Source organism: Hemitrygon akajei, unplaced genomic scaffold (assembly GCF_048418815.1).
Source record: "Hemitrygon akajei unplaced genomic scaffold, sHemAka1.3 Scf000045, whole genome shotgun sequence".
NCBI classification, from domain to species: Eukaryota; Metazoa; Chordata; class Chondrichthyes; order Myliobatiformes; family Dasyatidae; genus Hemitrygon; species Hemitrygon akajei.
The window spans coordinates 7,525,760-7,551,531 of record NW_027331931.1 but is presented as its reverse complement, the minus strand read 5'-3'; the positions used below and the strand labels follow the sequence as shown (position 1 = coordinate 7,551,531).

Genomic DNA, 25,772 nt, shown 5'->3' with positions numbered 1-25,772 from the left:
GAGAGTGAGGGTGAAGGACACAGAGAGACAGGAGACGGTACAAATCCCCAGTGTTTATCAGTAACACCATTACTGATCACATTAATGTTCAGTGTCAGACACCCAGTGACTGTAAACACAATCTCCCACAGTCTGGTACTTGCATCAGTTTCTGTATTTTACACTCCGGGTTCCTCAGAGCCGCAGACACCAGTTTCACTCCTGAATCTCCCAGTTTATTACCACTCAGGTCCAGATCCGTCAGTGATGGGTTTGTACTGAGAGCGGAGGTGAGATCCTCGGCACCAGAATCTGTGAGACCGACCTTGTCAAGCCTGGAGATGAGAGAGAGTGAGGGTGAAGGACACAGAGAGACAGGAGACGGTACAAATCCCCAGTGTTTATCAGTAACACCATTACTGATCACATTAATGTTCAGTGTCAGACACCCAGTGACTGTAAACACAATCTCCCACATTCTGGTACTTACCGCAGTTTCTGTATTTTACACTCCGGGTTCCTCAGAGCCGCAGACACCAGTTTCACTCCTGAATCTCCCAGTTTATTACCACTCAGGTTCAGCTCCGTCAGTGATGGGTTTGTACTGAGAGCGGAGGCGAGATCCTCGGAACCAGAATCTGTGAGACCGACATACCCCAGCCTGGAGATGAGAGAGAGTGTGGGTGAAGGACACAGAGAGACAGGAAATGGTACAGATCCCCAGTGTTTATCAGTAACACCATTACTGATCACATTAATGTTCAGTGTCAGACACCCAGTGACTGTAAACACAATCTCCCACAGTCTGGTACTTACCGCAGTTTCTGTATTTTACACTCCGGGTTCCTCAGAGCCGCAGACACCAGTTTCACTCCTGAATCTCCCAGTTTATTATAACTCAGGTCCAGCTCCATCAGTGATGGGTTTGTACTGAGAGCGGAGCTGAGATCCTCGGCACCAGAATCTGTGAGATCGACATTGTTCAGCCGGGAGATGAGAGAGAGTGAGGGTGAAGGACACAGAGAGACAGGAGACGGTACAAATCCCCAGTGTTTATCAGTAACACAATTACTGATTTTTTTTCTTCAGCACGACTGCGCACGTCGGCCAGTGAGAACCGCGAGAAGAGTTTAAAAGGAAGACAGATTTACAGAGTGAGCGTCAGAGGAGCAGGAGACAGAGTAGGAAGGCTTTGGCTCAACGGGGCTTCGGCGATAAAGGGTCGAGGCGAGGTAGGTTATCTGTTTACAATACAGACAGAGAGTATGTGTGTGAGGCTGGTTTTCTGTGCTCGGTGTCAGATGTGGGAGATCCTGGAGACTCCCAGTCTCCTGGACGGCAACATCTGCACCCGGTGTGTCGAGCTGCAGCTCCTGAGGGACCGAGTTAGGGAACTGGAGATGCAGCTCGATGACCTTCGTCTGGTCAGGCAGAGTGAGGAGGTGATAGAGAGGAGTTACAGGCAGGTGGTCACACCGGGGCCACGGGAGACTGAAGAAGTGGGTCACAGTCAGGAGAGGGAAGGGCAAGAAGCAGGTACTAGAGAGTACCCCTGTGGCTGTACCCCTTGACAATAAATACTCCTGTTCGAGTACTGCCGGAGAGGGGTGGCCTATGGGTTGGGGAGCATCAGTGTCAGTGCCTCTGGCACAGAGTCTGGCCCTGTGGCTCAGGAGGGCAGGGAAAGGAAGAGGAAGGCAGCAGAGATAGGGGACTATAGTCAGGGGGTCAGACAGACGATTCTGTGGTGGCAGGAAGGAAACTCGGATGGTAGTTTGCCTCATAGGTGCCAGGGTCTGGGATGTTTCTGATCACGTCCAAGATATCCTGCGGTGAGAGAGAGAACAGCCAGAGGTCGTGGTACATATTGGTACCAGTGACATAGGTAGGAAAAGAGAAGAGGTCCTGAAAGTAGACTACAGGGAGTTAGGAAGGAAGTTGAGAAGCAGGACCTCAGAGGTAGTGATCTCGGAATTACTGCCTGTGCCACGTGACAGTGAGAATGAGATTAGGATGAGGTGGAGGATAAACGCATTGACTGAGGGATTGGAGCAGGAGGCAGGGATTCAGATTTCTGGATCATTAGGACCTCTTTTGGGGCAGGAGTGACCTGTACAAAAAGGATGGGTTGCACTTGAATCCCTGGAGGACCAATATCCTGGCAGGAAGGTTTGCTAAGGCTACTGGGGAGAGTTTAAACAAGAATTGCTGGGGGAAGGGAACCAAATTGATGTGATGGAGGAGAGGGAGGTTGGCTCACAAATAGAGAGAATTTGGAGACAGTGTGAAAGGGAGGATACGCAGGTGATAGAGAAGGGAAGCACTCAGTCCGATGGTTTTAGATGTGTCTATTTTAATGCAAGGAGTATGATGAATAAAATGGATGAGCTTAGAGCGTGGATCAGCTCTCGGAGATATGATGTGGTGGCCATTACAGAGACTAGGATGGTGCAGGGGCAGGAATGGTTACTTCGAGTGCCAGGATTTAATTGTTTCAGAAAGGACAGGGAGGGAGGCAAAAGAGGTGGGGACGTGGCATTGTTGATCAGAGATAGTGTCATGGCTACAGAAAAGGAGGACGTCGTGGAGGGGTTGTATACGGCGTCTCTGTGGGTGGAAGTTAGGAACAGGAAGGGGTCAATAACACTATTGGGTGTTTTTATATAGACCACCCAACAGTAACAGGGACATCGAGGAGCAGATATGGAGACAGATTCTGGAAAGGAGTTTTAATAACAGGGTTGTTGAGGTGTGAGATTTTAATTTCCCAAATATTGATTGGTATCTCCCTAGAGTGAGGGGATTAGATGGAGTGGAGTTTGTTAGGTGTGTTCAGGAAGGTTTTCTGACACAATATGTAGATAAGCCTACAAGAGGAGAGGTTGTACTTGATCTGCTATTGGGAAATGAACCTGGCCAGGTGTCAGGTCTCTCAGTGGGAGAGCATTTTGGAGATAGTGATCACAATTTTGTCTCTTTTACCACACCTTTAGAGAGGTATGGGTCAGTTAAGTTAGGGAAACCTTTAATTGGAGAAAGGGGAACTATGGGGCTATCAGGTTGGAACTTGTAAGCATGAATTGGAAACAGATGTTGTCAGAGAATAGTACCGAAGCAATGTAGAAAATGTTCAAGGGATATTTACATGGGGTTCTGAGAAGGTGCGTTCCAATGAGACATGGAAAGGATGGTAGGGGACAAGATCTGTGATGTACAAAGGCTGTTGTAAATCTAGTCAAGAAGAAAAGAAGAGCTTACAAAAGGTTCAAAAACGAGGTAGTGATATGAATCTGGAAGATTATAAGGCAAGCCGGAAGGAGCTTAAGAATGAAATCAGGAGAGCTAGAAGGGGCCATGAGAAGGCCTTGGCGGACAGGATTAAGGAAAACCCTAAAGCATTCTGCAAGTATGTGAAGAGCAAGAGGATAAGACGTGACAGAATAGGACGAATCAAGTGTGACAATGGAAAAGAGCGTATTGAACCGGAGGAAATAGCGGAGAAATTTAATGAACCATTTGCTTCAGTATTCATGACGGAAAAGCATCTTGGCAATTGTAGGGATGACTTGCAGTGGACTGAAAAGCTTGAGAATGTAGATATTAAGAAATATGTGGTGCAGCTTTTGGAAAGCATCAAGTTGGATAAGTCACTGCGACCGGAAAAGGTGTACACCAGGCGACTGTTGGAAGCGAGGGAAGAGATTGCTGAGCCTCTGGCGATGATCTTTGCATCATCAATGAGGACATGAGAGGTTCCGGAGGATTGGAGGGTTGCGAATCTCGTTCACTTATTCAAGAAAGGGAGTAGGGTTAGCCCAGGAAATTATAGACCAGTGGGTCTTACTTCAGTGGTTGGTAAGTTGATGGAGAAGATCCTGAGAGGTAGGATTTATGACCATCTGGAGAGGCAAAATATGATTAGGAATAGTCAGCATGGCTTTGTCAAAGGCAGCTTGTGCCTTACGAGTCTGAATGATTTTGTTGAGGATGTGACTAAACACATTGATGAAGGAAGGAAAAAGATGCAGTGTATATTGATTTCAGCAAGGCATTTGATAAGGTGCACCATGCAAGACTTATTGAGAAAGTAAGGAGGCATGGGATCCAAGGGGACATTGCTTTGTGGATCCAGAACTGGCTTGCCCAAAGAAGGCAAAGAGTGGTTGTAGACGGGTCATATTCTGCATGGAGGCCGGTGACCAGTGGAGTGCCTCAGGGATCTGTTCTGGGACCCCAAGTCTTTGTCATTTTTATAAATGACCTGGATGAGGAAGTGGAGGGTAGGGTTAGTAAATATGATGATGACACAAAGCTTGGGGGTGTTGTGGATAGTGTGGAGGGCTGTCAGAGTTTACAATGGGACATTGATAGGATGCAAAACTGGGCTGAGAAGTGGCAGATGGAGTTCAACCCAAATAAGTGTGAAGTGGTTTACTTTGCTAGGTCAAATATGATGGCAGAATATAGTATTAATGGGAAGACTCTTAGCAGTGTGGAGGATCAGAGGGATCTTGGGGTCCGAGTACATAGGACACTCAAAGATGCTATGCAGGTTGACTCTGTAGTTAAAAGGGCGTACAGTGTATTGGCCTTCATCAGTCGTGGGATTGAGTTTAAGAATCGAGAGGTAATGTTTAACAGTTGAGAGATTATGAGGGGGGATAGATCGAGTTGACGTGGATAGACTTTTTCCATTGAGAGTAGGGGAGATTCAAACAAAAGGACATGATTTCAGAGTTAGGGGGCAAAAGTTTAAGGGTAACACGGGGGGGAATTTCTTTACTCAGAGAGTGGTAGCTGTGTGGAGCGAGCTAACAGTAGAAGTGGTAGAGGCAGGTTCGGTATTGTCATTTAAAGTAAAATTGGATAGGTATATGGACAGGAAAGGAAAGGAGGATTATGGGCTTAGTGCCGGTCAGTTGGACTAGGTGAGAGTAAGCGTTCGGCACAGACTAGAAGGGCCGAGATGGCCTGTTTCCGTGCTGTAATTGTTATGTGGTTATATGTTGCAGCTATACAGGACCCTGGTCAGACCCTACTTGGAATACTGTGCTCAATTCTGGTCGTCTCACTATAGTAAGGACATGGAAACCATAGAAACGGTGCAGAGGAGATTTACAAGGATGTTGCCTGGATTGTGGTGCATGCCTTATGAGAATAGGTTGAGTGAACTCGGCCTTTTCTCTTGGAGAGACGGAGGATGAGAGGTGATTTGGTAGAGATGTACATGATAATGAGAGGCATTGATCATGCAGATAGTCAGAGGCTTTTCCCCAGGGCTGAAATGGTTAGCACGAGAGGGCATAGTTTTAAGGTGATTGGAAGTAGGTACAGAGGAGAGGTCAGGGGTAAGTTTTTTTACACAGAGAGTGGTGAGTGCGTGGAATGGGCTGCTGGCAGCGGTGGTGGAGGCGGAAACGATCGGATCTTTAAACTCCAGGAAGGCTACATGGAGCTTAGAAACATGGAGGGCTATGGGTAAAACCGAGGTAATTCTAAAGTAGAAACATGTTCGGCACAGCGTTGTGGGCCGAAGGGCCTGTATTGTGCTGTAGGTTTTCTATGTTTCTTTGTTTCTACTGATCACATTAATGTTCAGTGTCAGACACCCAGTGACTGTAAACACAATCTCCCTCAGTCTGGTTCTTACCACAGTTTCTGTATTTTACACTCCGGGTTCCTCAGAGCCGCAGACACCAGTTTCACTCCTGAATCTCCCAGGTCATTCTTCCCAAGTCTAAACACAAACAGACAGATTGATGAACAAAGTGATTCAAACCGTGGGTCTGGGGGAATTTCTCTCACTTGGATATTTCAGGAAACATTAAACCCTTCAGTAAATCACTGATCAGAGTTCCCATCACTATCAACGTCCCTCCCTGCCCAGCACCAGCGTATTCACCAAATGTCGGTAATTTCGTCTGTCGGTGTGACTCTGTAAACTCCACATATTCTGTCCCATTCCCCGATGGCTAAACAAAATGTTCCTGACAGAAAAGCAGAAATGTCAATGGGACACAGTGAAATAGACCCACCCGAGCTAAAGGGATGGGGAAGAGAGATCCCACAAGAAGAGTGGGGGATGGGAACAGAGGCCCCACACGAGAAAGGGTGATGGTGAATAGAGATCCCATAGGATGAAGGGGGATGTGGGAGAGAGATCCCACAGGAGGAAGGGGGAGGGGGAAGAGAGATCCCACAGGAGTTCGGATGGACGAGAGATCTGAAAGTAGGAAGGGGGATGGGGAAGAGAGATACCACAGGAGGAAGGGGGATGTGATAGAGAGATCCCACAGGTGGAAGGGGGAAGGGGAAGTGATAGATCCCTGAAGAGGAAGGAAGATGTGGAAGGGACATCCACAAGAAGGGTGGGGTATGACAACAGAAGCCCCACAGAAGAAAGGTGGATGGGGAATAGAGATCCCACAGGAGGAAAGGGGATGGGGAAGTGAGATCCCGCAAGAGGAAGGGGGGCGGGGAAGAGAGATCCCACAGGAAGAAGGGGGTGGGGAAGGGAGGTCCCATTGGAGGAAGGGGAGAGAAGAGAGAGGGATTAAACAGGATGAAGGGGGAAGGGGTTGAGAGATCGGCCAGGAGGAGTGATATGGAAGAGATGTCCCGCAGGAGGAGGAATGTGTGTGAAAGAGAGATCCCACAGGATGAAGGGAGATGGGGATTAGGGAAACCACAGGAGGAAGGGGGATGGGGAAGAGAGATCCCATAGGAGGAAGGGGGACGGGGAAGAGAGATCCCACAGGAGGAAGGGGGATGAGGAAAGAAGATCCCACAGCAGGATGTTGATGGGGAGCAGAGAGTGCACAGGTGGAAGGAGATGGGCAATAGAGATCCCACAGAAGTAAGGGGATTGGGGAAGATATATCCCTAGGAAGAAAGATGGTGGGGAGGAGATATCCCACAGTTGGAAGGAGAATGGGGAAGAGAGATCTGACAGGAGGATGTGGGATGGGGAAGAGAGATACATGTGGAGGGACAAGACAGATCCCACAGGAAGAGGGGGCATTATGATAACCCACAGGAGGAAGTGGGATGGGGAAGAGCAATCCCTCGGAAGGAAGGGGGGGTGGTGACAATAGATCCCACAGAAGGAATGGGAATGGGGAATACAGATCCTATAGGATGATCAGGCATGGGGACGAGAGATGAGACAGGAGGAAGTGGGTGGGGAAGCGAGATCATACAGGAGGTTGGGGGATGAGTAGGAGAGATCCCATAGGAGGAAGAGTGATGGGGAAAATAAATGCCACGGGAGGAAGGGGGACGGGGAAGAGAGATACCATCCGATGTAGGGGATTGGGAAGAGAGATCCCACAGAACGAAGGGGGATGGTGAAGAGAGATCCCACAAGAGGATGGGGAATGGGGAAGAGAGATGTATAGGAGGAAGGGAAATGGCGAAGCAATATCCCGTAAGAAATGGAGGGATGGAAACAGAGCCCCCATGGTGGTCAGGTGGATGGGGAAGAGAGATCCCACTGTAGGAAATGGGATATTGAAGAGAGATCCCACAGGAAGAAAGGGGTGGGGAGTTTAAATCCCACAGGAGGAAGGGAGTTGGGGAAGACAGATCCAACAGATGGAAGTGGGAAGGGAACAGAGGCCCCAGAGGGTGAAAGGGGATGCGGAAGAGATATCCCACAGGAGCATGAGGGGTGGAGAAGAGAGATTCCACTGTAGGAATGGGGATGGGGAAGAGAGATTCATCAGGAGGAAGGGAGCTGGTGATGAGAGATCCCACAGGAGGAAGGTGTATAGGGAACAGAGAGCCCACAGGAGGAAGGGAGATGGGTAGAGAGATCTCACAGCAGGAAGAGGGATGGGGAAGGGAGATCCCACAGGCGTCATGGGAGTTTTTGAAGAGAGATCCCACAAGCAGGATGATGCATGTGGAAGAGAGATCCCACAAGAGGAAGGGGGATGGGGAAGAGAGATCCCACAGGAGGAAGGGGGATGGGGTAGAGAGATCCCACAGGAGGAAGGGGATATAGAGAGAGATTAAACAGGATGAAGCGGGAAGGGGTTGAGAGATTGGCCAGGAGGAGGAGGGATGTGGAAGAGAGTTCCGACAGGAGGATGTGGGATTGGGAAGAGAAATCTCACAGGAGGAAGGGGGTTGGGGAAGTGAAATTCCACAGGACAATGGGGCATGCCAAAGAGAGATCTGACAGGAAGAAGTCGATGGGGGAGAGAGATCCCACAGGAGGAAGGTGTATGGAGAAGAGAGATCCCACGGCAGGAAGGGGGATGGGGATGAGAGATCCCACAGCAGGATGGAATGGGGAAGGGAGATCCCACAGAAGGAAGGGGGATGGTGAAGAGGGATCCCACAGAAGGAAGGGGGATGGGGATGAGAGATCCCACAGAAGGAAGGGGGATGGGGATGAGAGATCCCACAGGAGGAATGTGGATGCTGAGGAGAGATCCAACAGTTGGAAGGAAGGTGGAGTGGGAACAGAGAGCCCATAGGATGAAAGAGGGATGGGAAAGTGAGATCTCACAGGTGGATTGCTACCCGTGCCACGTGCTAGTGAGGCTAGAAATAGGAAGATAATGCAGCTAAATACGTGGCTGAGGGGATGGTGCATGAGGGTGGGGTTCATGTTTCTGGACAATTGGGCTTTCTTCCAGGGGAAGTATGACCAGTTCGAATTGGACAGTTTGCACCTGAACTGGAGGGGACTAACATCCTTGCCGGTAGGTTAGCAAGTTCTGCTCCGGGGGTTTTAAACTAGATTGCAGGGGCAGGGGAACCAGAGTGTTAGAGCAGATAGTGAGCTGGAGGAAGATAAGGGTCATGTGAGGACTGCTTGTATAGACAGATATCAAAGGTTTGTACGTGATAGAAATGTTCTCAGGTACATCTATTTTGATGCAAGGAGTATTGTAGGTAAGGCAGATGAGTTTAGGGCATGGATTGGCACGATAATGATATCGACATTATTGCTATTAGTAAGACTTGGTTTGCAAGAGGGACAGGACTGGCAGCTTCATGTTCTGGGTTTCCGTTGTTTCAGAGGTGATAGGGCGGAGGGATGAAAGGGGGAGAAGTGGCATTACTAGTCAGGGAGAATATCACAGCTGTGCGTGGACGGGACTGCCCAGAGGGCTCGTCTATAGAGGCCATATGGGTGGAGCTGAGGAACGGGAAAGGTGTGACCACACGAATAGGGTTGTATTATAGACCGCCCAATAGGCAGAGAGAATTGGAGGAGCAAATCTGTAGAGAGATGGCAGACCAATGTAAGAAACAGAAAGTTGTAATCGTAGGGGATTTTAACTTTCCACATATTGACGGGGACGCCCACTCTGAGAAAGGGTTAGATGGCGTGGAGTTTGTCAAACGTGTTCAGGAAAGTTTTCTGAATCAATATATTGAGGTACCAACGAGAGAGGGTGCAGTACCTGATACCCTATTAGGGAACCAGACAGGTCAGGTGACAGAAGTATGTGTAAGCAAACATTTTGGGTCCAGTGACCATAATGTCATTAATTTCAAGATAATTATGGATAAGGATAGCACTCTCCACCAGTTAAGGTTCTGAATTGGAGAAGGACCAATTTTGTGGAAAAGAGAGAGGATATGGGAAGAGTGGATTGGGTTAAGTTGTTTTCTGGCAAGGATGTGTTTAGTAAGTGGAACGCCTTCAAGGGTGAAATTTTGAGAGTGCAGAGTTTGCATGTTCCTGCCAGGATTAAAGGCAAAGTGAACAGGCATAGGGAACCTTGGTTTACAAGGGATATTGGTGATCTGGTTAAGTAGGTGTTTAGCAGGTATAGGCAACAAGGGACAAATGAGGTACTTGAAGAGTATAGAAAATGTAAGGGAATACTAAGGAAGGAAATCAGGAAGGCAAAAAGAAGACATGAGGTTGCTTTGGCAGATAATGTGAAGGTAAACCCAAAGGGTTTCTACAAGTATATTGAGAGTAAAAGGATAGTAAAGAACAAAATTGGTCCCCTAGAAGATCAGAGTGGTCGTCTATGTGCGGAGCCTCACGAGATGGGGGAATTCTTAAACAGTTTTTTGCGTCATTGTTTACTCAGGAAACTGGCATAGCGGATATGGAATTAAGGCAAACAAACAGTACTGTTATGGAACATATAGAGATTAATGAGGAGGAGCTCCTTGCTGCCTTATAAAGGTAGATAAATCTCTGGGCCTGACATGATATTTTCTCTGACCTCGAGAGAGACTAGTGTAGAAATTGCAGGGGCCCTGGCAGAAATATTTAAAATGTCCTCAGCCACGGGTGCAGTGCCGGAGGATTGGAGGGTAGCTGATGTTGTTCCGTTGTTTGAAAAAGGCTCCAAAAGTACACCAGGTAATTACAGGCCAGTGAGCCTGTCAGTAGTAGGTAAATTATTGGAAGGTGTTCTGAGAGATCGGATATACAAGGATTTGGACAGCCAAGGGCTGATTAAAGATAGTCAACATGGCTTTGTATGTGGTAGATCATGTTTAATGAATCTTGTAGTGTTTTTCGAGGAGGTTACCAAGAATGCATATGAAGGAAAGGCTATGGATGTTGTCTACATTGACTTTTGTAAGGCCTTTGACAAGGTCCCACATAAGAGGTTAGTTCTAAGGGTCTAGACACTAGGTATCCATGGAGATGTTGTAAACTGGATTTGAATTGGCTGGGTGGGAGAAGACAGAGAGTGGTAGTGGATGATTGCTTCTCAGACGGAGGCCTGTGACTAGTGGTGTGTCTCAGGGATCTGTGCTGGGACCATTGTTGTTTGTTGTCTATATCAATGATCTAGATGATAATGTGATAAATTGGATCAGCAGGTTTGTGGATGACACTAAGATAGAGGCGTTGTGGACAGCGAGGAAGGCTTTCAAAGTTTGCAGAGGGATCTGGACCAACTGGAAAAATGGGCCAGAAAATGGCAGATGGAATTTAATGCAGACAAGTGTGAGGTGTTCCATTTTGGAAGGACAAATCAAGGTACGACAAACACAATAAACGGTAGGGCACTGAAGAGTGTGGAGGAACAGAGGGATCTGGGTTTTAGATACGTAAGTCCCTGAAAGTGGCGTCACAGGTAGACAGTGTTGTAAAGAAGGCTTTTGGCATCCTGGCATTCATAAATCAAAGTACTGAGTATAGGAGTTGGAATATTATGGTGAGGTTGTATAAGACATTGGTGAGGCCAAAGTTGGAGTATTGTGTGCAGTTCTGATCACCTAACTATAGGAAGGATATCAGTAAGTTTGAAAAACTGCAGAGAAGATTTACTAGGATGTTGCTTGGTCTTCAGGAGTTGAGTTACAAGGAAAGATTGAACAGGTTAGGACTTTATTCCTTGGAGCATAGAAGAATGAGGGGAGATTTGATAGAGGTTTACAAAATTATGAGGGTATAGACAGAGTAAATTTGAATAGGCTCTTTCCACATAGATTAGGAGAGATAAATATGAGAAGACATGGCTTCAGCGTGAAAGGGGAAAGGTTCAGGGGGAGCATTAGGAGGAACTTCTTCACTCAGAGGGTGGTGAGAGTGTGGAATGAGCTGCCATCTGATGTGGAAAATGTGGACTCACTCTTAAGCTTTAAGAATAAATTGGATAGATACATGGATGGGAGAGGTCTGGAGGGTTATGGACTGGGTGCAGGTCAATGGGACAAGCGGAATAAGGTTTTGGTACAGACCAGAAGGAACGAATGGCTTGTTTTCTGTGCTGTAGTGTTCTATGATTTTATGATTCTATGGGGAGGAGAGTTCCCACAGGCGAAGGTGGGATGGGGATGGGGAAGAGAGATCCCAAAGGAGGAAGGGGGATGGGGAAGAGAAATCCCACAGGAGGAAGAGGGATGGGGAAGAGAGATCCCACAGGAGGAGGGGGATATAGAGAGAGATTAAACAGGATGAAGGGGGAACGGGTTGAGAGATCGGCCAGGAGGAGGAGGGATGTGAAAGAGAGTTCCCACAGGAGGATGTGGGATTGGGAAGAGAAATCTCACAGGAGGAAGGGGGATGGGAAAGAGAAATTCCACAGGACAATGGGGCATGCCAAAGAGAGATCCGACAGGAAGAAGTCCATGGGGGAGAGAGATCCCACAGGAGGAAAGGGTATGGGGAAGTGAGTTTCAACAGCAGGAAGGGATGAGGAAGAGAAATCCATAGAAGGAAGGGGGATGTGGAAGAGCGATCTCATAGGTGAAAGGGAGATGGGGAAGAGAGATCCCACAGGAGGAAGAGGGATGGGGAGGAGAGATCCCACAGGAGGAAGAGGGATGGGGAGGAGAGCTCTCACAGGAAGGGGGGTGTGTGGAAAAGACATCCCACAGGCGGATGAGGAAAGAGTAATAGAGGGCCCACAGGAGGAATGGGGATGGGGGCGAGATTCCAAAGAATGGAAGGGGGATTGGGATGAGGGGTCCCACGGGAGGATTCCAAGGGTAAATGATAATCCTACAAGACGAGAGGATGCAGAAATTTTTTGTACATGTGTGTTGGGTCTGAACAGAGCCCCAGAGGAGATTTGCCCTCACTCTTTGCGTATCTGGAAGTGAGCAAAGTCACACATGGGGAAGGGCAGGGGAGGACAATCTCACAATGGTATTTCTTTCCTTCTCACTGGGACAGTCTGCTGACGGTCTCCTGTCCCTCACTGGGAAGGGGGTGTGAATCTCTGACCCAACTGCTGCATTCAGTGTCGGTCTGGGTGTCAGTAACAGTGAGAAGGAACATTGTCAATGGACGTGTCACAGGCAGTGAGAAACACGGCCATTCCTGTGATTTACTACCATTAAACCAATGGCCATTGTTCACTGATCTGATGAAGTCTCCAACATCCCTTCACAAAGAACCACAGAACCCTCCCGTCCTTGGGGAATTACTGATCGATCCCCTGTGCATTTGTCACAATTCTTCACAATCTGATTTACTACAAATTTACCGAAATCCCTTTACATTGAAACAACACAATGGAACAGTTTCACAGTTCTGAGTGAGAGATAAATCAAGTTACCTCAGCTCCTGGCACTTGTGCAGCCCGGGTCCCAGCCGCTGGATTCCTTCACACTGAATGTGGCATTTCTCCAGGTTGAGGTGTTTTATTGTATCACAGAGTCCGATGACATGAGACAGGACCGCGCAGTCAATCGGGGTCAGTGTTATGTAACTGAATGAAAGTGTTACCACTGATCCCAGTGCGGCCTGAGCCAGTCCACGATTCTGAGACTCAAACAGGTAGTGCAATGTGTTCAGGAGTCTCCTTTTACCAGCTTCACTCCTTGTGTTTCCACTCCGGCGTTTAACCTCCTCCTTCACCCAGTCAATCACCCGGCAGGTTGTTTCATGAAGAAATGGACCCAGAAACTCCTCCAGGCCCCGAGCTGTCATTGGGTTGGAGAGACCAGCAACGAAACGGAGAAATACCTCAAATCGCCCATCTGTCATGCTGTGGACTTCAGTGAGAAATTTCAGGATATCCCCGGGATGTGGATTCAGGAATTGTGCGACTGCAGCTACAAACTCTTGGATGGTGAGGTGTGGGAATGTGTACACCACACACCGGGCTGAATTCTCTCTCTCCAAAAGTTCCATCAGGAACCCGGACAGGAACTGGGAAGTCTGCAGATTGTAGTTGATCAAATCTCCATCTGTAAACGCAATCTTCCTCTCGAACACTCCTCTGAAGGCCATCTGACCAACCCTGAGTAACACATCACGGGGGCTCTCAATCTCACGGCCATGGTTTTTCAGGATGTTGTAAATATAGTAGGAGTACAGTTGGGTGATGGTCTTGGGAACTCGCTGCGGGTCCCTGACTCTTTGTGTGAAGAAGGGTCCCAGTGCCAGAGCGAGGATCCAGCAGTAGGAGGGGTTGTAGCTCATGGTGTACAGGATCTCGTGCTCCTTCACGTGTTTGAAAACAGCTTCCGCCACTGTCTGATCTTCAAAATACCTGATGAAATATTCCTTCCGTTCCTCACCAACAAATCCCAGGATTTCAGCCCAGACACTGATGTCTGCCTTTTCCAATAAATGTAACGCAGTGGGACGGGTGGTCACCAGCACTGAACACCCTGGGAGCAGCTTGCCCTGGATTAAACTGTACACAATGTCAGAAACCTCACACCACCACTCGGGATCTGGGCACTGGTGCTTGGGTTCTGTGTCTCTCCGACTGTCAGCAAAATCGATTTTGTGCTTGAATTCATCCAAACCATCGAATACGAACAGCAGTCCCTCTGTCTGTTTCCAGATCTCTCCCAGGATATTCCCAAAGTAGGGGTAATGATGCAGAATCAGTTCTTTCAGGTTTATTCTGCAGTTAATGGTGTTTAAATCCCGGAATTTGAAACTGAAGATAAACTGGAATTGTTGGTATATCTTCCCCGTGGCCCAGTCGTAAACAATCTTTTGTACCATTGTTGTTTTCCCGATCCCCGGGACTCCGGCCACTGCTGCGGACATCCCGGATTTGTTTCCAAAGAAATATCTTTCCAATTTTTGAAGAAAGCTCTTCTTGAATAACTGATCAGTCCGGATTTTTTCCAGCTTACCACGGAGATTTTTTTCTCTCCACTCCTCGTGGTCTCTGCCTCTTGCCAGCAGCTCATGTTCCACCAGTGTCCGATCTCGAACAGTAGAAATGATCGTGAGCTCAGCGTATCGATCAACCAGCTGGAAAACCTTCACCTTCTCCCTCATCAGGATCGTGTTCACTCTCAGTGTTTCAGTCTGTGTCCGCAGAGTCTCCATGTGTTTCCTTCGAACATCTTATGACGGACAGAAATAGGTTGTCAATGCCTGATCTGATGAACATGGAGCTCACGAATATTTTCTTTAATAAAAAAACTACTCGTTAAAAACACTGTTTGTGTGAAATCGGGTGATCAGAGATTAGAGTGTCTGAAAATGAACAATTTCCCAGAAACAGTTCTGATCTGATTCAGATTCGTTGTTAAAGTCTCCACATTCCCCTCTGTTGGTAGTTTGCAGATGCCCCGGTGTTCCAGCGAGCACCAAGTGCAAACGTGATTCTGGAGAGGAGAGTGTTGTGTGGAGCGGGTGGTTTCACTGCTTTCACTGCTCAGCTTCTGCTGAACTGTGCAACCCTGCAGAGGGTAACAGTGGGGGGGGGGCATTTACTTGCTCTAATAACTGTTACTTCTCTCACAATGGACCCCATGTTCTTGACACTCCTTTAGGATTAAGCTGTCAGTACTGAGCCACAGAAAAGGAACAAAATTTCTGTTTCCTTTTCCTGGCTGAGCCAGTCGTGATGTAACACACCCCGCACTGGTCTACAGTCTCTTATTCTCCGAGGAGCCGGTACATGAACTCAGGCAATTCCCCGATGATGTGCGGAAGAGCAGGAAGCTGAAGAGGATGGCAGCGGTAATAGGGAACTCTAAAGTCAGGAGGGCAGGTAGGCGATTCTGTGGACACCGATGGTACTTTGCCTCTCAGGTGCCATTGTCCGAAATGTTTCTGGACGCGTCCACAATATCCTGAGAAGGGAGGTTGAGCAGCCAGAAGTTGTGACAAACATTGGTAACAACGACATAGGAAAAGCAAAGGGAGGAGGTCTGGAAAACAGAACACAGGGGGTTAGGAAAAAAGCTGAGGAACAGGACCTCAAAAGTAGTGATCTCAGGATTGCTGCCTGTGCCACCCGAAAGTGGCAATAGGAATAGAATGAGGTGGCAGAGAAATGTGTGGCGGAGCATTTGGAGCAGGGGGCAGTGATTCAGATTTCTGGATAATTGAGACCACTTCCGGGGCAGGTAGGACCTGTACAAAAGGCACGGGTTGCACGTGAATCCGATGAGGACCAATATTCTTACGGACAGATTTACTGGAGCTGTTGGGAGTGTTTTAACCTAAAATGGCCGGGGGACTGGAACTAGGACGATAAAGCTGTGGATGAACCAGCAGGTTTACAAGTAGATGATGGGTTTAACATGAATGTAAGGAAGGACAAGCCAATGACTGGGTTCAAATACAGACAGAGCAAACTGTTAAATTGTACCACATCGACAACATTCAAAAGGGGGGAGATGCAGGTCTAAACACATTGTATTTAGAATAAGGTGGACGAACTCTTGGCGCAGTTAGACATTGGTTGGTATGATGTTGTGGGCATCAATGAGTCGTGGCTGAAAGAAGTCCATAGCTGGAAGCTTAACGTTAAAGGACAAACGTCTTGTCGAAAGGACAGGCAGGAAGGCATAGTCGGTGGTGGTGTGGCTGTGTTGGTTCAAGATGGAATCACATCTGTAGAAAGAGGTTACATAGGGTTAGAGAATGTTGAATCTTTGTGGGTGGAGATAAGAAGCTACAGGGGTTAAAAAAAGCTTTATGGGAATCTTATATTGGCCTGCAAATAGTAGCGAAGGTGTGGGGTTGAGATTGCAAAGGGAGCTGGGAAAGGCGTGTCATCAAGATGATGACATATTTCAATATGCACGGGGAATTAGAAAATCCAAAAAATTTCAGGAGTCGGATCACAAGAGAGGGAATTTATTGAATACCTACTAGAGAGCGTTTTAGAGCAGCTTGTGCTTGAGACTACTCAGGAAAATTCTGTCTTTGATTGGGTGTTATGTAATAGCTCGGATCTTATAAGGGAGCTTAATGCAAAAGAACACTGAAATGGTAGTGATCATAATATGAGTGAATTCATACTGCAGATTGAGAGGGAGAAGCATAACTTATGTTATCAGTATCGCTATGGAATAAAGCGAATTACAGAGGCACGAGAGAGAAGCTTACCCAGGTAGATTGGAGAAGGATACTAGTGGAGATAACGGCACAGCAGAGATGTTTGAAACTTCGGGGAATAGGTCTCAAGTTGCAGGATAGATCCGTCCCACGGAGGAAGAAGTTCTCAAGTGTCACGTGCAGGCAACCATGGGTGACAAAGGAAGTTAAGGATTGCATAAAAGCCAAGGAAAGGGCATGCAAGATAACAAAAGTGAGGGAAAGTTGGATGAATAGAAAACTTTTAAAATCCAACAAAACGCAACTAAAAAAGCGATAAGAAGGGAAAAGATGAAACATGAGGGCAGAAAAGCCAATAATATAAAACAGGATAATAAACACTTTTTTCAGTTATATGAAGAGTAAAAGGGAGGTGAGAGTTGATACTGGAACACTGGAAAATGATGTCGGTGAGATAGTAATGGTGGACAAACAAATGGCAGAATAACTTAATGTGTGCTTTGCATATATCTTCACTGTGGAAGATGCTAGCAGCATGAAGTGGTCTGCGAGTGAGAGGCAGTAGGAGTGAGTGCCATTGCTATTTCAAAAGAAAAAAGTTCTCGGCATACTGAAAGCTCTTCAGGTGCAAAGTCAGCTGGGCCAGAAAGACTACATCCCAGAGATCTGAGAGAGGTTGCTGAAGGGATGACGGTTGGATTGGTCATGATCTTTGAAGAATCACTTGATTCGGGCATGGTCCCGGAGGACTGGAAGATTGCAATTGTCACTCTAGTCTTTAAGAAGGGGGGAAGGCAAAGGAAGGAAAATTATAGGCCAGTTAGCCAAACCTCAGCAACTGGGAAAGAGTTGGAGTCTCTTACTAAGGTTGAGGTTTCGAGGTACTTTGAGACTAATGACAAAATAAGTCAGCAATGTTTCTGTTAGATTTTACGGTGGAAGTAAGAAGCAGGCTGGACAAAGGAGAGTCAGTGGATGCCATTTACTTGAATTTTCAGAAAGCATTTGATAAGGTGCCGCACACGAACCTGATTAACCAGATAAAAATATATGACGTCACAGGAAAGATACTGGCCCGTGTAGTGGAATGGCTGACAGGCAGCAGACAGTGAGTGGGAATAAAAGGGGCCTTTTTCTGATTGACTGCCAGTGACTGCTGGTGTTCCTCAGGGATCATTATTGGGACCGCTGCTTTTCAGATTGTTTGTCAATTATTTAGATGATGGAATAAATGTATTTGTGGCAAAGTTTGTGGATGATACAAAGATAGGTGGAGAGGTAGGTACAGCGATTGCAACAGGACAGAGGCCGACGGGAATGTCTGTTTATCAAACTCACAGAGGCCTCCGGGTACAGATCCCGAGATCGGGATGGTGCCGGGTGTTGTGGCAAATGCAAATTGCTTCCTGTTCTCCAGCCACAGCAACAAAAACCTGTCTCCCAGACTCTGACAGTCTCTAAACAGGCCTCTAAAGAGACGTATTCAGACTCTCAGAGTGAAATAACAGCAAAAACCTGTCTCCCAGACTCTGACAGTCTCTAAACAGGCCTCTAAAGAGACGTATTCAGACTCACAGTGTGAAATAACAACAAAAACCTGTCTCCCAGACTCTTACCATCTCTAAACAGGCCTCTAAAGACACGTATTCAGACACTCAGAGTGAAATAACAACAAAAACCTGTCTCCCAGACTCTGACAGTCTCTAAACAGGCCTCTAAAGAGACGTATTCAGACTCTCAGTGTGAAATAACAACAAAAACCTGTCTCCCAGACTCTGACCGTCTCTAAACAGGCCTCTAAAGAGACGTATTCAGACTCTCAGTGTAAAATAACAACAAAAACCTGTCTCCCAGACTCTGACAGTCTCGAAACAGGCCTCTAAAGAGACGTATTCAGACTCTCAGAGTCAAATAAAGACTTTAAGGTTTCCGTTCCATCGCTTACCTTCCAGATGCGGGGGCACTTCAGATATACCCCGCTCGGTGTCCATGTAGGCGAATTGGCCGTCACCTGTTGAAACAGATTAACCTGCATGAAGTCTGTTCTGTGTAATACTGTAAATTCATCAGCATTTACATCTGTAACACAGTGTATTGTTCACCGTACCTCGTTCCCGTATTTCATTCAATATTCTGCTCAGCTTCGGTAAATGGTGATGTAGTTTCACAAAGGATTCCCACATCACCCTCCGGGCCCCGGAGCCCTTCTCCATCACCAGATCCAGGAGGAGTTTGGAAGCGCCCGCTCGGTTTCCCTTCTCCGCGAGCTCAGTCACGCTCTGTAATGAACAATGGGGAATATATTGAGGAGCGGAGGGATGGGTAGAAATCTACCCTGGACATGGACTGACCCAGCACATTCTGCTCGCCACAGATCACTAACAGCCATTGAAGTGTTTGTTGCAGGAGAGAGATTTTAAAAGAAGTTAGCATGGCCTGTGATGACTTTCTGAACGCCACAGATTGCGGGGTACTTATCCACTTGGCAAGGTTTAAAAGGAGCAGACATAGTGTGAGTGAGCCAGAGATAGAGTAGGTTATTGAGGCTTTGTGTCAGAGAGGGTTCAGTGAGGAGAGGCGGAGGATTTAGGTAGATCTTGGGTAATATTTCCCTTCTCTGTTTCACTGTTAGAACAGTGGGAATGCCAGGCAGCACAGTGGGATGCTTTTCCTACAGGGTGCGGCAAGTCAGGGAGACCTCCAGTGTCCCCGATAACTGCACCTTCGGGAATTTCATCCAGCTGCAGCTTCTTACAGACCGTGCTGAAGAATTGGAGCTGGAGCTGGATAAACCCGGGATCACTCGGGAGACTGAGAGGTTGACTGACAGACTTTACAGGGAGGGAGCTATACCCAAGGCACAGAACACAGGAAACTGGGTGACTGTCAAGAGGGGGAAGGGAACAGGCAGCCACTACAGGAAACTCCTTGTAACTGGTATACGGATTTCTGTTTCGGGGTATGGTCTCACAGAGGAAAGCCACGGTGATTATGCCTCTGGCTTTGAGTTTGTCTTTGTGACTCAGAAGGGATGAGAATTGCTGATCTGCACTGACAGGGGGAGTTCAATGGTCAGGAGAACAGACTGGAGATTCTATTTACGAGAACAGGATTTTTGGATGGTGTCTTGCCAAGGTCAGTAATATCTCGTATCGACTCTGAAAGTTTCTTAAGGGCAGGATGAGCAGGTCTTGGTCCACGTTGGTACCAATGACAAGAGTAGGAAGTGTGATGAGATCCTGCAAAGTGATACAGATCCAAAATTTCTTGAAAGTGTTGTCGAAGGTAGATGACGTTGTAAAGCTTTTTGGACATGGGGCTTCATAAATCAAAATATTGAATACAGAAGTTGGGATATTATGTCGAAGTTGATGTTGCAGAGGCTAATTTGAAGCAATGTGTACATCTACCTCCCGGAATGATATCAATAAGATTGAACGAATGCAGAATAAAATACAGATTGTTACCAGGAGTTGAGGATCTGAGATATAGAGAAAGTGTGAATAGGTTAGGACATTACTCCATAGAGTGTAGGAGGACCATGAGAAATGTGACAGAGGTATACACGTTTATAAAAGGTATACAGAGAGTTAGTGCGAAAATGTGTTTATTACTGAGGTTGGGTGGGACTGGAATTAGAGATCATAGGGTAATGATGACAGGTGAAAGGCAATATGAGAGGGAACTTGTTCACTCAGAGGTTGCTGAAGAGCGCGGAACGTGCTGCCATCTTAGTTAGTCGATGTACATTCGAGTTGATTATTTAAGATCAGTTTGGATAAGTTTATTCAATGGGGGAGTTATGGATGTCTCCAGTCCGGGTTCAGATCAATTGGACTAAGCAGATAATAGGTCGGTGTGGACTAGATGGGCAGAAGGGCCTGTTGCTGTACTGTTGGGTTTGATGACTATGACTAGGTGAAACTATGGCCGGGTCACTGTTGATTTTCGCCAGGGTAATCCCTGGTGAACCGCAGCAGCTTCACCCTTCACTGCCAGGCTCCATGAGGGGTCCAGTGCCAGTCAACAGCTGGAAACTGGCAGTGAGGAGCAGCCAGCAAACTCAGGACTATTGTGCGTGTGTGACAGACCAAAGCCGACAGCTGGGAACTGGCAGTGAGGAGCAGCCAGCAAACTCAGGACTATTGTGCATGTGTGACAGACCAAAGCCGACAGCTGGGAACTGGCAGTGAGGAGCAGCCAGCAAACTCAGGCCTATTGTGCGTGTGTGACAGACCAAAGCCGACTGGTGGTAATGTTGAGTAAGAAGTTTGGACTGAAATTGTCAGCTGCCTCACGTGGAATATAGTGTTTGGTATGGTGTCTGGCTCTTCACTAATACTCATTCTGGGTGGTAATAGGTGAACGCACTCCAGTAGCACGAGGACCATTGGAAAGCTGTTTCTTTGTAATTCTATGTTAGCTGTAGATGTTTGGAATATTTTCAGTGGCACTAACGTTGCACTTCCCATGTTAACAGTATATGCTGTGGTAATTACAAACTCAAATTGGAAGTCACAAGGAACAGAAGGTAACAGAAACATGAGGCATGTTGGGATATTGATCAAAATAAGAGTCCGCAGTTCAAATGAGAGACGAGTCAGTGTTGCCTGAGTTGAAAATAGGGTTGAAGGTAGACTGAGAATGAGCTGAGAAATAAGTCACTATATATTTGATTTGTGGGAAACCTGTGGGTCATGAGAAGAACACAGATTGGTGAATGACCACTAAGGTCGAACACAGGGAACATGATGTGATGTCAGACTGAGTGGTGTAGAGCGGTTCTCTGTCCACTTGCAATGTCCGTCAAGTGTCACATCACTAAATTCACCTCTCAATCATTGCCTGTATCCTAATCTGTCTATAAATGAATGTGATCAGAAAACTGGAGAGAGGCTTGTATTGGTTAATAAAAGTTCCAGGTTTTCGCAGATGAAAACACTTTTCTTGATGTTGACCACAAGCATTACAGGATTTTCACTGCCCAGAGGTGTCGTTACACCGGTTCTGTTGGTCTGTGATTCATTCGGTAGAATCTACACTCAGTGTATGTCCATTCCACTTACGTGATACTCTGGCCCAGTGAAGTGATCCTCGCCCATTAACATGAAACCGACTCCCTCCACACCCTCCTCAATCGCCTGCTCCAGACGCTCCATGTAGAATCTCGTCAACTGGAACAGTTGGTGATCCTCACAATTTGACAGGAAGGCGGAGATGGCGGAGTTCAGATCTGTAGTCGGTCAGAGAACATAAAATAATAGATGTACCATGCGTTTGCAGACACAATGCCAATTTAAACCAATCCCATCTTCAGGAACATGATCAATATCCCTCCGTTCCAGGCCTGCTCATGAGTTCAAACGCCTCTCAGATGATGCTGAGTATCTGTTTCCAGTCCCTCCCTCGGCAGCTCATTCCAGACACCGATCACTCTCTGTGAAAAACATGCATCCTAAATCCCCTTTAAAGTTTACCATCTAAACAAACCTGTTACCTCAGGTTTTTGTGGTGAAACTCGTCTGCACCCTCTATAGACCCTCCACATCATTCTCGATTTGTGCACAATACTGAAATTGTCTCTTAACCAACGTGTATCCAGTTACAGTCTAACTTTAACAAATACCTCAACTCATTGTTAGCACACTACCATTTGTGTTGCCAGCTTCAGGGAGCTGTGCATACCCATCACAAGACCCCACAGTACATCAATCTTATTATCAGTCCCAACATTCACTGTGCACATTGCTCACGAATTTGACCTCTCAAAATGCAACTTCTCACATTTGCCTGAATTATCTGTACTTGGTGACTCTCTGTTCCTATTTCTAACTGGATGCTGAACGCTTTGACAACAGTCCCAAATTTATTCAACTCCTCCAACTCTGTAAATCAACGAATAAGTCCACCCAGTATATCATATGATTAACCTATTTGATTCACACACACGACGCATGGCGAAACAGTGATCCTTGCTAACACGACTGGTCACCGACCTTCAGCCTGAACAACGCTCCTCTAGTGCTGACTCCATTTTATGTACCCAGGACGACTTTGAAATCAATTTACAGATTCTCAGTCCGAAACGTTGAAGGTTATTTTTTCTCTGTAGGTGCTTCCTGACCTGCTGAGTTCCTCCAGCATTTTGTACGGTGCCCTCTCCACTTATTATTTTGTTTTACTTTAATCCCATTCGCCAAGGAAATTTCATTGCTTCAGTAGCCCCCCCCCCACACCCACCAGATTCCCTCAGTACAATTTCTCTTGTTCACTGTCTCCTGCACCCAGCCCGTCCTCCCTCAATATAACGTTCTTTAACTCGGCCACAGAAAACAGACACCGGAAACTCCCCTTACCTCCATTGTGCAAGAACCTGTTAATCTGGGGAGAATTCACCATTGCCCTTCCAAACAGAAAACAACTTCTGTTTCTCTCAACGGCTGTCGGAGGCATTTCCCACATCAGGTCGTACCAAATGCTGACGGAAATTCTGTCTGTTCCCTCGACTGTTACATTGCCCGCTGTTGTATTCCTGTCTGAGTGTTACCCACTCCTACCTTATTCAGGGGCTCCTTCTCCTTTCACTCAGGTGAAGATTTGTGTGGTGAGGGGAGTGATTCGACCATTCCCCTTGTTAGGTCCCTGCGCTGGAGCTGGTGAATTGTTCCAGTGCTCATGGATGCTTTACCAGTTGGAACAATGACCCCGTTTGATGGTACTTTCTCTCTGCCCCTTTATCGCCCAAGTTTATCCCTCTGAATTATTGATGATTTGACTTCACGTGTACCATGATGACAGAGTTTTAATGAGAAAGAGGCCAGTGAGCATACCTGTGTCCATTCTGACTCTGTCGTTGGTTGATTACCGTCTGCTTGTCTGACGTCCGGGTGGAAGAATGCCCCACCTGCTGGCAATGACCTGAATTACACAAATAAAAAAGTATGATTCAGTTACTCTGTCCTTCAAATTTAAAACACTTTTGTAAGGTCACTGCTCACTCTCCGACATTCCAGGGAGTAAATGGAGATTGGTACAAAGACCTCCAACTGAACACAAATTTCAAGAAGATAGCAAGGAAATATAAGGAAACTTAATTAAAGGAGCGATGCAGTGAAGCTGAAGAAGCCAACAGAATTGGAAAAAAAGAAGAGATCTGTTGCAGAAGATTAGAGAAATTAAAGGAACATTTCATGTAAAATGAGCATAGGAAAAGACAAAGAAGGGAAGGACCTTACAGAAGCAAAGGACATCAAAGGGAAATGGCAGGAACACACAGAAGAATTGCAGAAAGATCCAACAGCGAAGACACCTGCAATGACTCCCTCATCGATCTAGAACCAGACATTCAGGAAAGTGAAGTCGAATGGGCGATAGAAAACATTGTCAATAATAAGGCTGCAGGATGTGACAGGATTTCAGTAAAATTGTTGAAAATTCTAAAAGGTGATGCTGTAAAAGTGTTGCATGCAATTTTCCAGCAGATCTGGGAAAATATAAACAACAATGACTTTCAGGCTGGATTAAGATCCGTTTTTGTCCCAATACCCAAGAACGGAAATGTAAAGTATTGTTCAAATTACCGAAAGTTTTCACGTGCTAAAAAGGTAATGCTGAAGATCATGCAAGCAAGACCCGAGCAATATATGGAACACGAACTGCCAGATGGAAGCTGCTTTTAAAAGAGGCAGAAGCACCAGAGACCAAATTGCTAAACTACGCTGGATAATGGAGAAATCGCAAGTATTTCAGAAAAGTATTTATCTATGTTTTATTGACTACTCTAAAGCCTTCAGCAGTGTGGTCCATAATAAACTATGGCAAATCCTTAAAGAAATGGGAATACCTGGACATCTGTTCTGCCTTATGAGAAACTTGTACAAAGATCAAGAAGCAACAGTTAGAACGACACAGAACAACAAACTGGTTCAAGATTTGGAAAGGAGTATGACCAGGATGCATACTGTCACCCTGTTTGTTTATTTTTTTCAATTTATTTATTTATTAAATTTTTAGAAAATTACAAACAATAAATGTGATGATAAAATAGTAAGAAAAAGAAAAATAATATTAATCCTCCCCCTCCACTTAACCCTCCCCCCTCCCCTTAACCCTTATCTAAAGAAAGAAAAAAAAGAAAGAAGAGAAAGATTGCCTGGATATCGGAGGATCCCCACATGCTCCATGGAGTTCAAAATAATTTTAATATTTATTTTTACTTTCCCCAATTACTTTATGATTTTATCTTCAAAGGACCTATGTATTTAATCCTATCTTTCGTAGGTATGGGAGCCAAATTTTCAAAAATATATCATATTCATTTCTTAGATTATATGTAATTTTTTTCAAGTGGAATACAACTATATATTTCATTATGCCAACGATCCATAGTTAAATATAAATCAGATTTCCAAGTAACTGCGATAACTTTTTTGGCTACTGCCAATGCAATTTTTATAATTTTTTTCTGATACTTATTCAATTTAAGTTTCAGTATTGTCCCTTCATTATCTCCTAATAAAAATAATATTGGACTATGTGGGAGTTGTACTCCAGTAACTTGTTCCAATAAAAGTCTCAGATTTATCCAAAATGGTTGAATTTTAAAACAAGACCAAGTAAAATGTAAAAAAAGTACCAATTTCCTGATTACATCGAAAACATTGGTCAGACATATTTGAATTTAATCTATTTATTTTCTGTGGTGTTATATATAATTGATGTAAAAAATTATATTGTATTAATCTAAGTCGAACATTTATTGTATTTATCATACTATCAGAACATAATCTTGACCAACTTTTTCCATCAATTTTAACATTCAAATCAGATTCCCATTTTTGTCTTGATTTATGAATTCCTGATTTAGTTGTCTGTTTTTGAATCAAATTGTACATACAAGATGTAAATTTTTTAATTTTTCCTTTTTGAATTAATATTTCTATTTCACTAGGTATTGGCATCAACATTGTTTGACCCAGCTTTTCTCGTAAATAAGCCTTTAATTGAAAATAACAGAAAAGAGTGTTGTTTTCTCATAAATAAGCCTTTAATTGAAAATAACAGAAAAGAGTGTTGTTTGATATTTTATATTTAT

The 25,772-nt window shown here is 45.7% G+C and overlaps 1 protein-coding gene across 1 annotated transcript in view; it reads right to left on the bottom strand.

Annotated features, from left to right (window-relative positions):
• LOC140720667 (NACHT, LRR and PYD domains-containing protein 3-like) overlaps positions 1-25,772 on the bottom strand; it is a 43,897-nt gene that overhangs the window by 3,371 nt on the left and 14,754 nt on the right. Inside the window, exons 2-9 of the mRNA XM_073035520.1 lie at positions 23,509-23,596; positions 21,745-21,911; positions 18,786-18,957; positions 18,624-18,689; positions 12,975-14,730; positions 5,630-5,716; positions 470-640; positions 144-314 (exon numbers count right to left, since the gene is read on the bottom strand). Of these exons, the coding sequence (XP_072891621.1) occupies positions 144-314; positions 470-640; positions 5,630-5,716; positions 12,975-14,730; positions 18,624-18,689; positions 18,786-18,957; positions 21,745-21,911; positions 23,509-23,518 (2,600 nt within the window). The 5' untranslated portion in view covers positions 23,519-23,596. The remainder of the gene's footprint in view (positions 1-143; positions 315-469; positions 641-5,629; positions 5,717-12,974; positions 14,731-18,623; positions 18,690-18,785; positions 18,958-21,744; positions 21,912-23,508; positions 23,597-25,772) is intronic.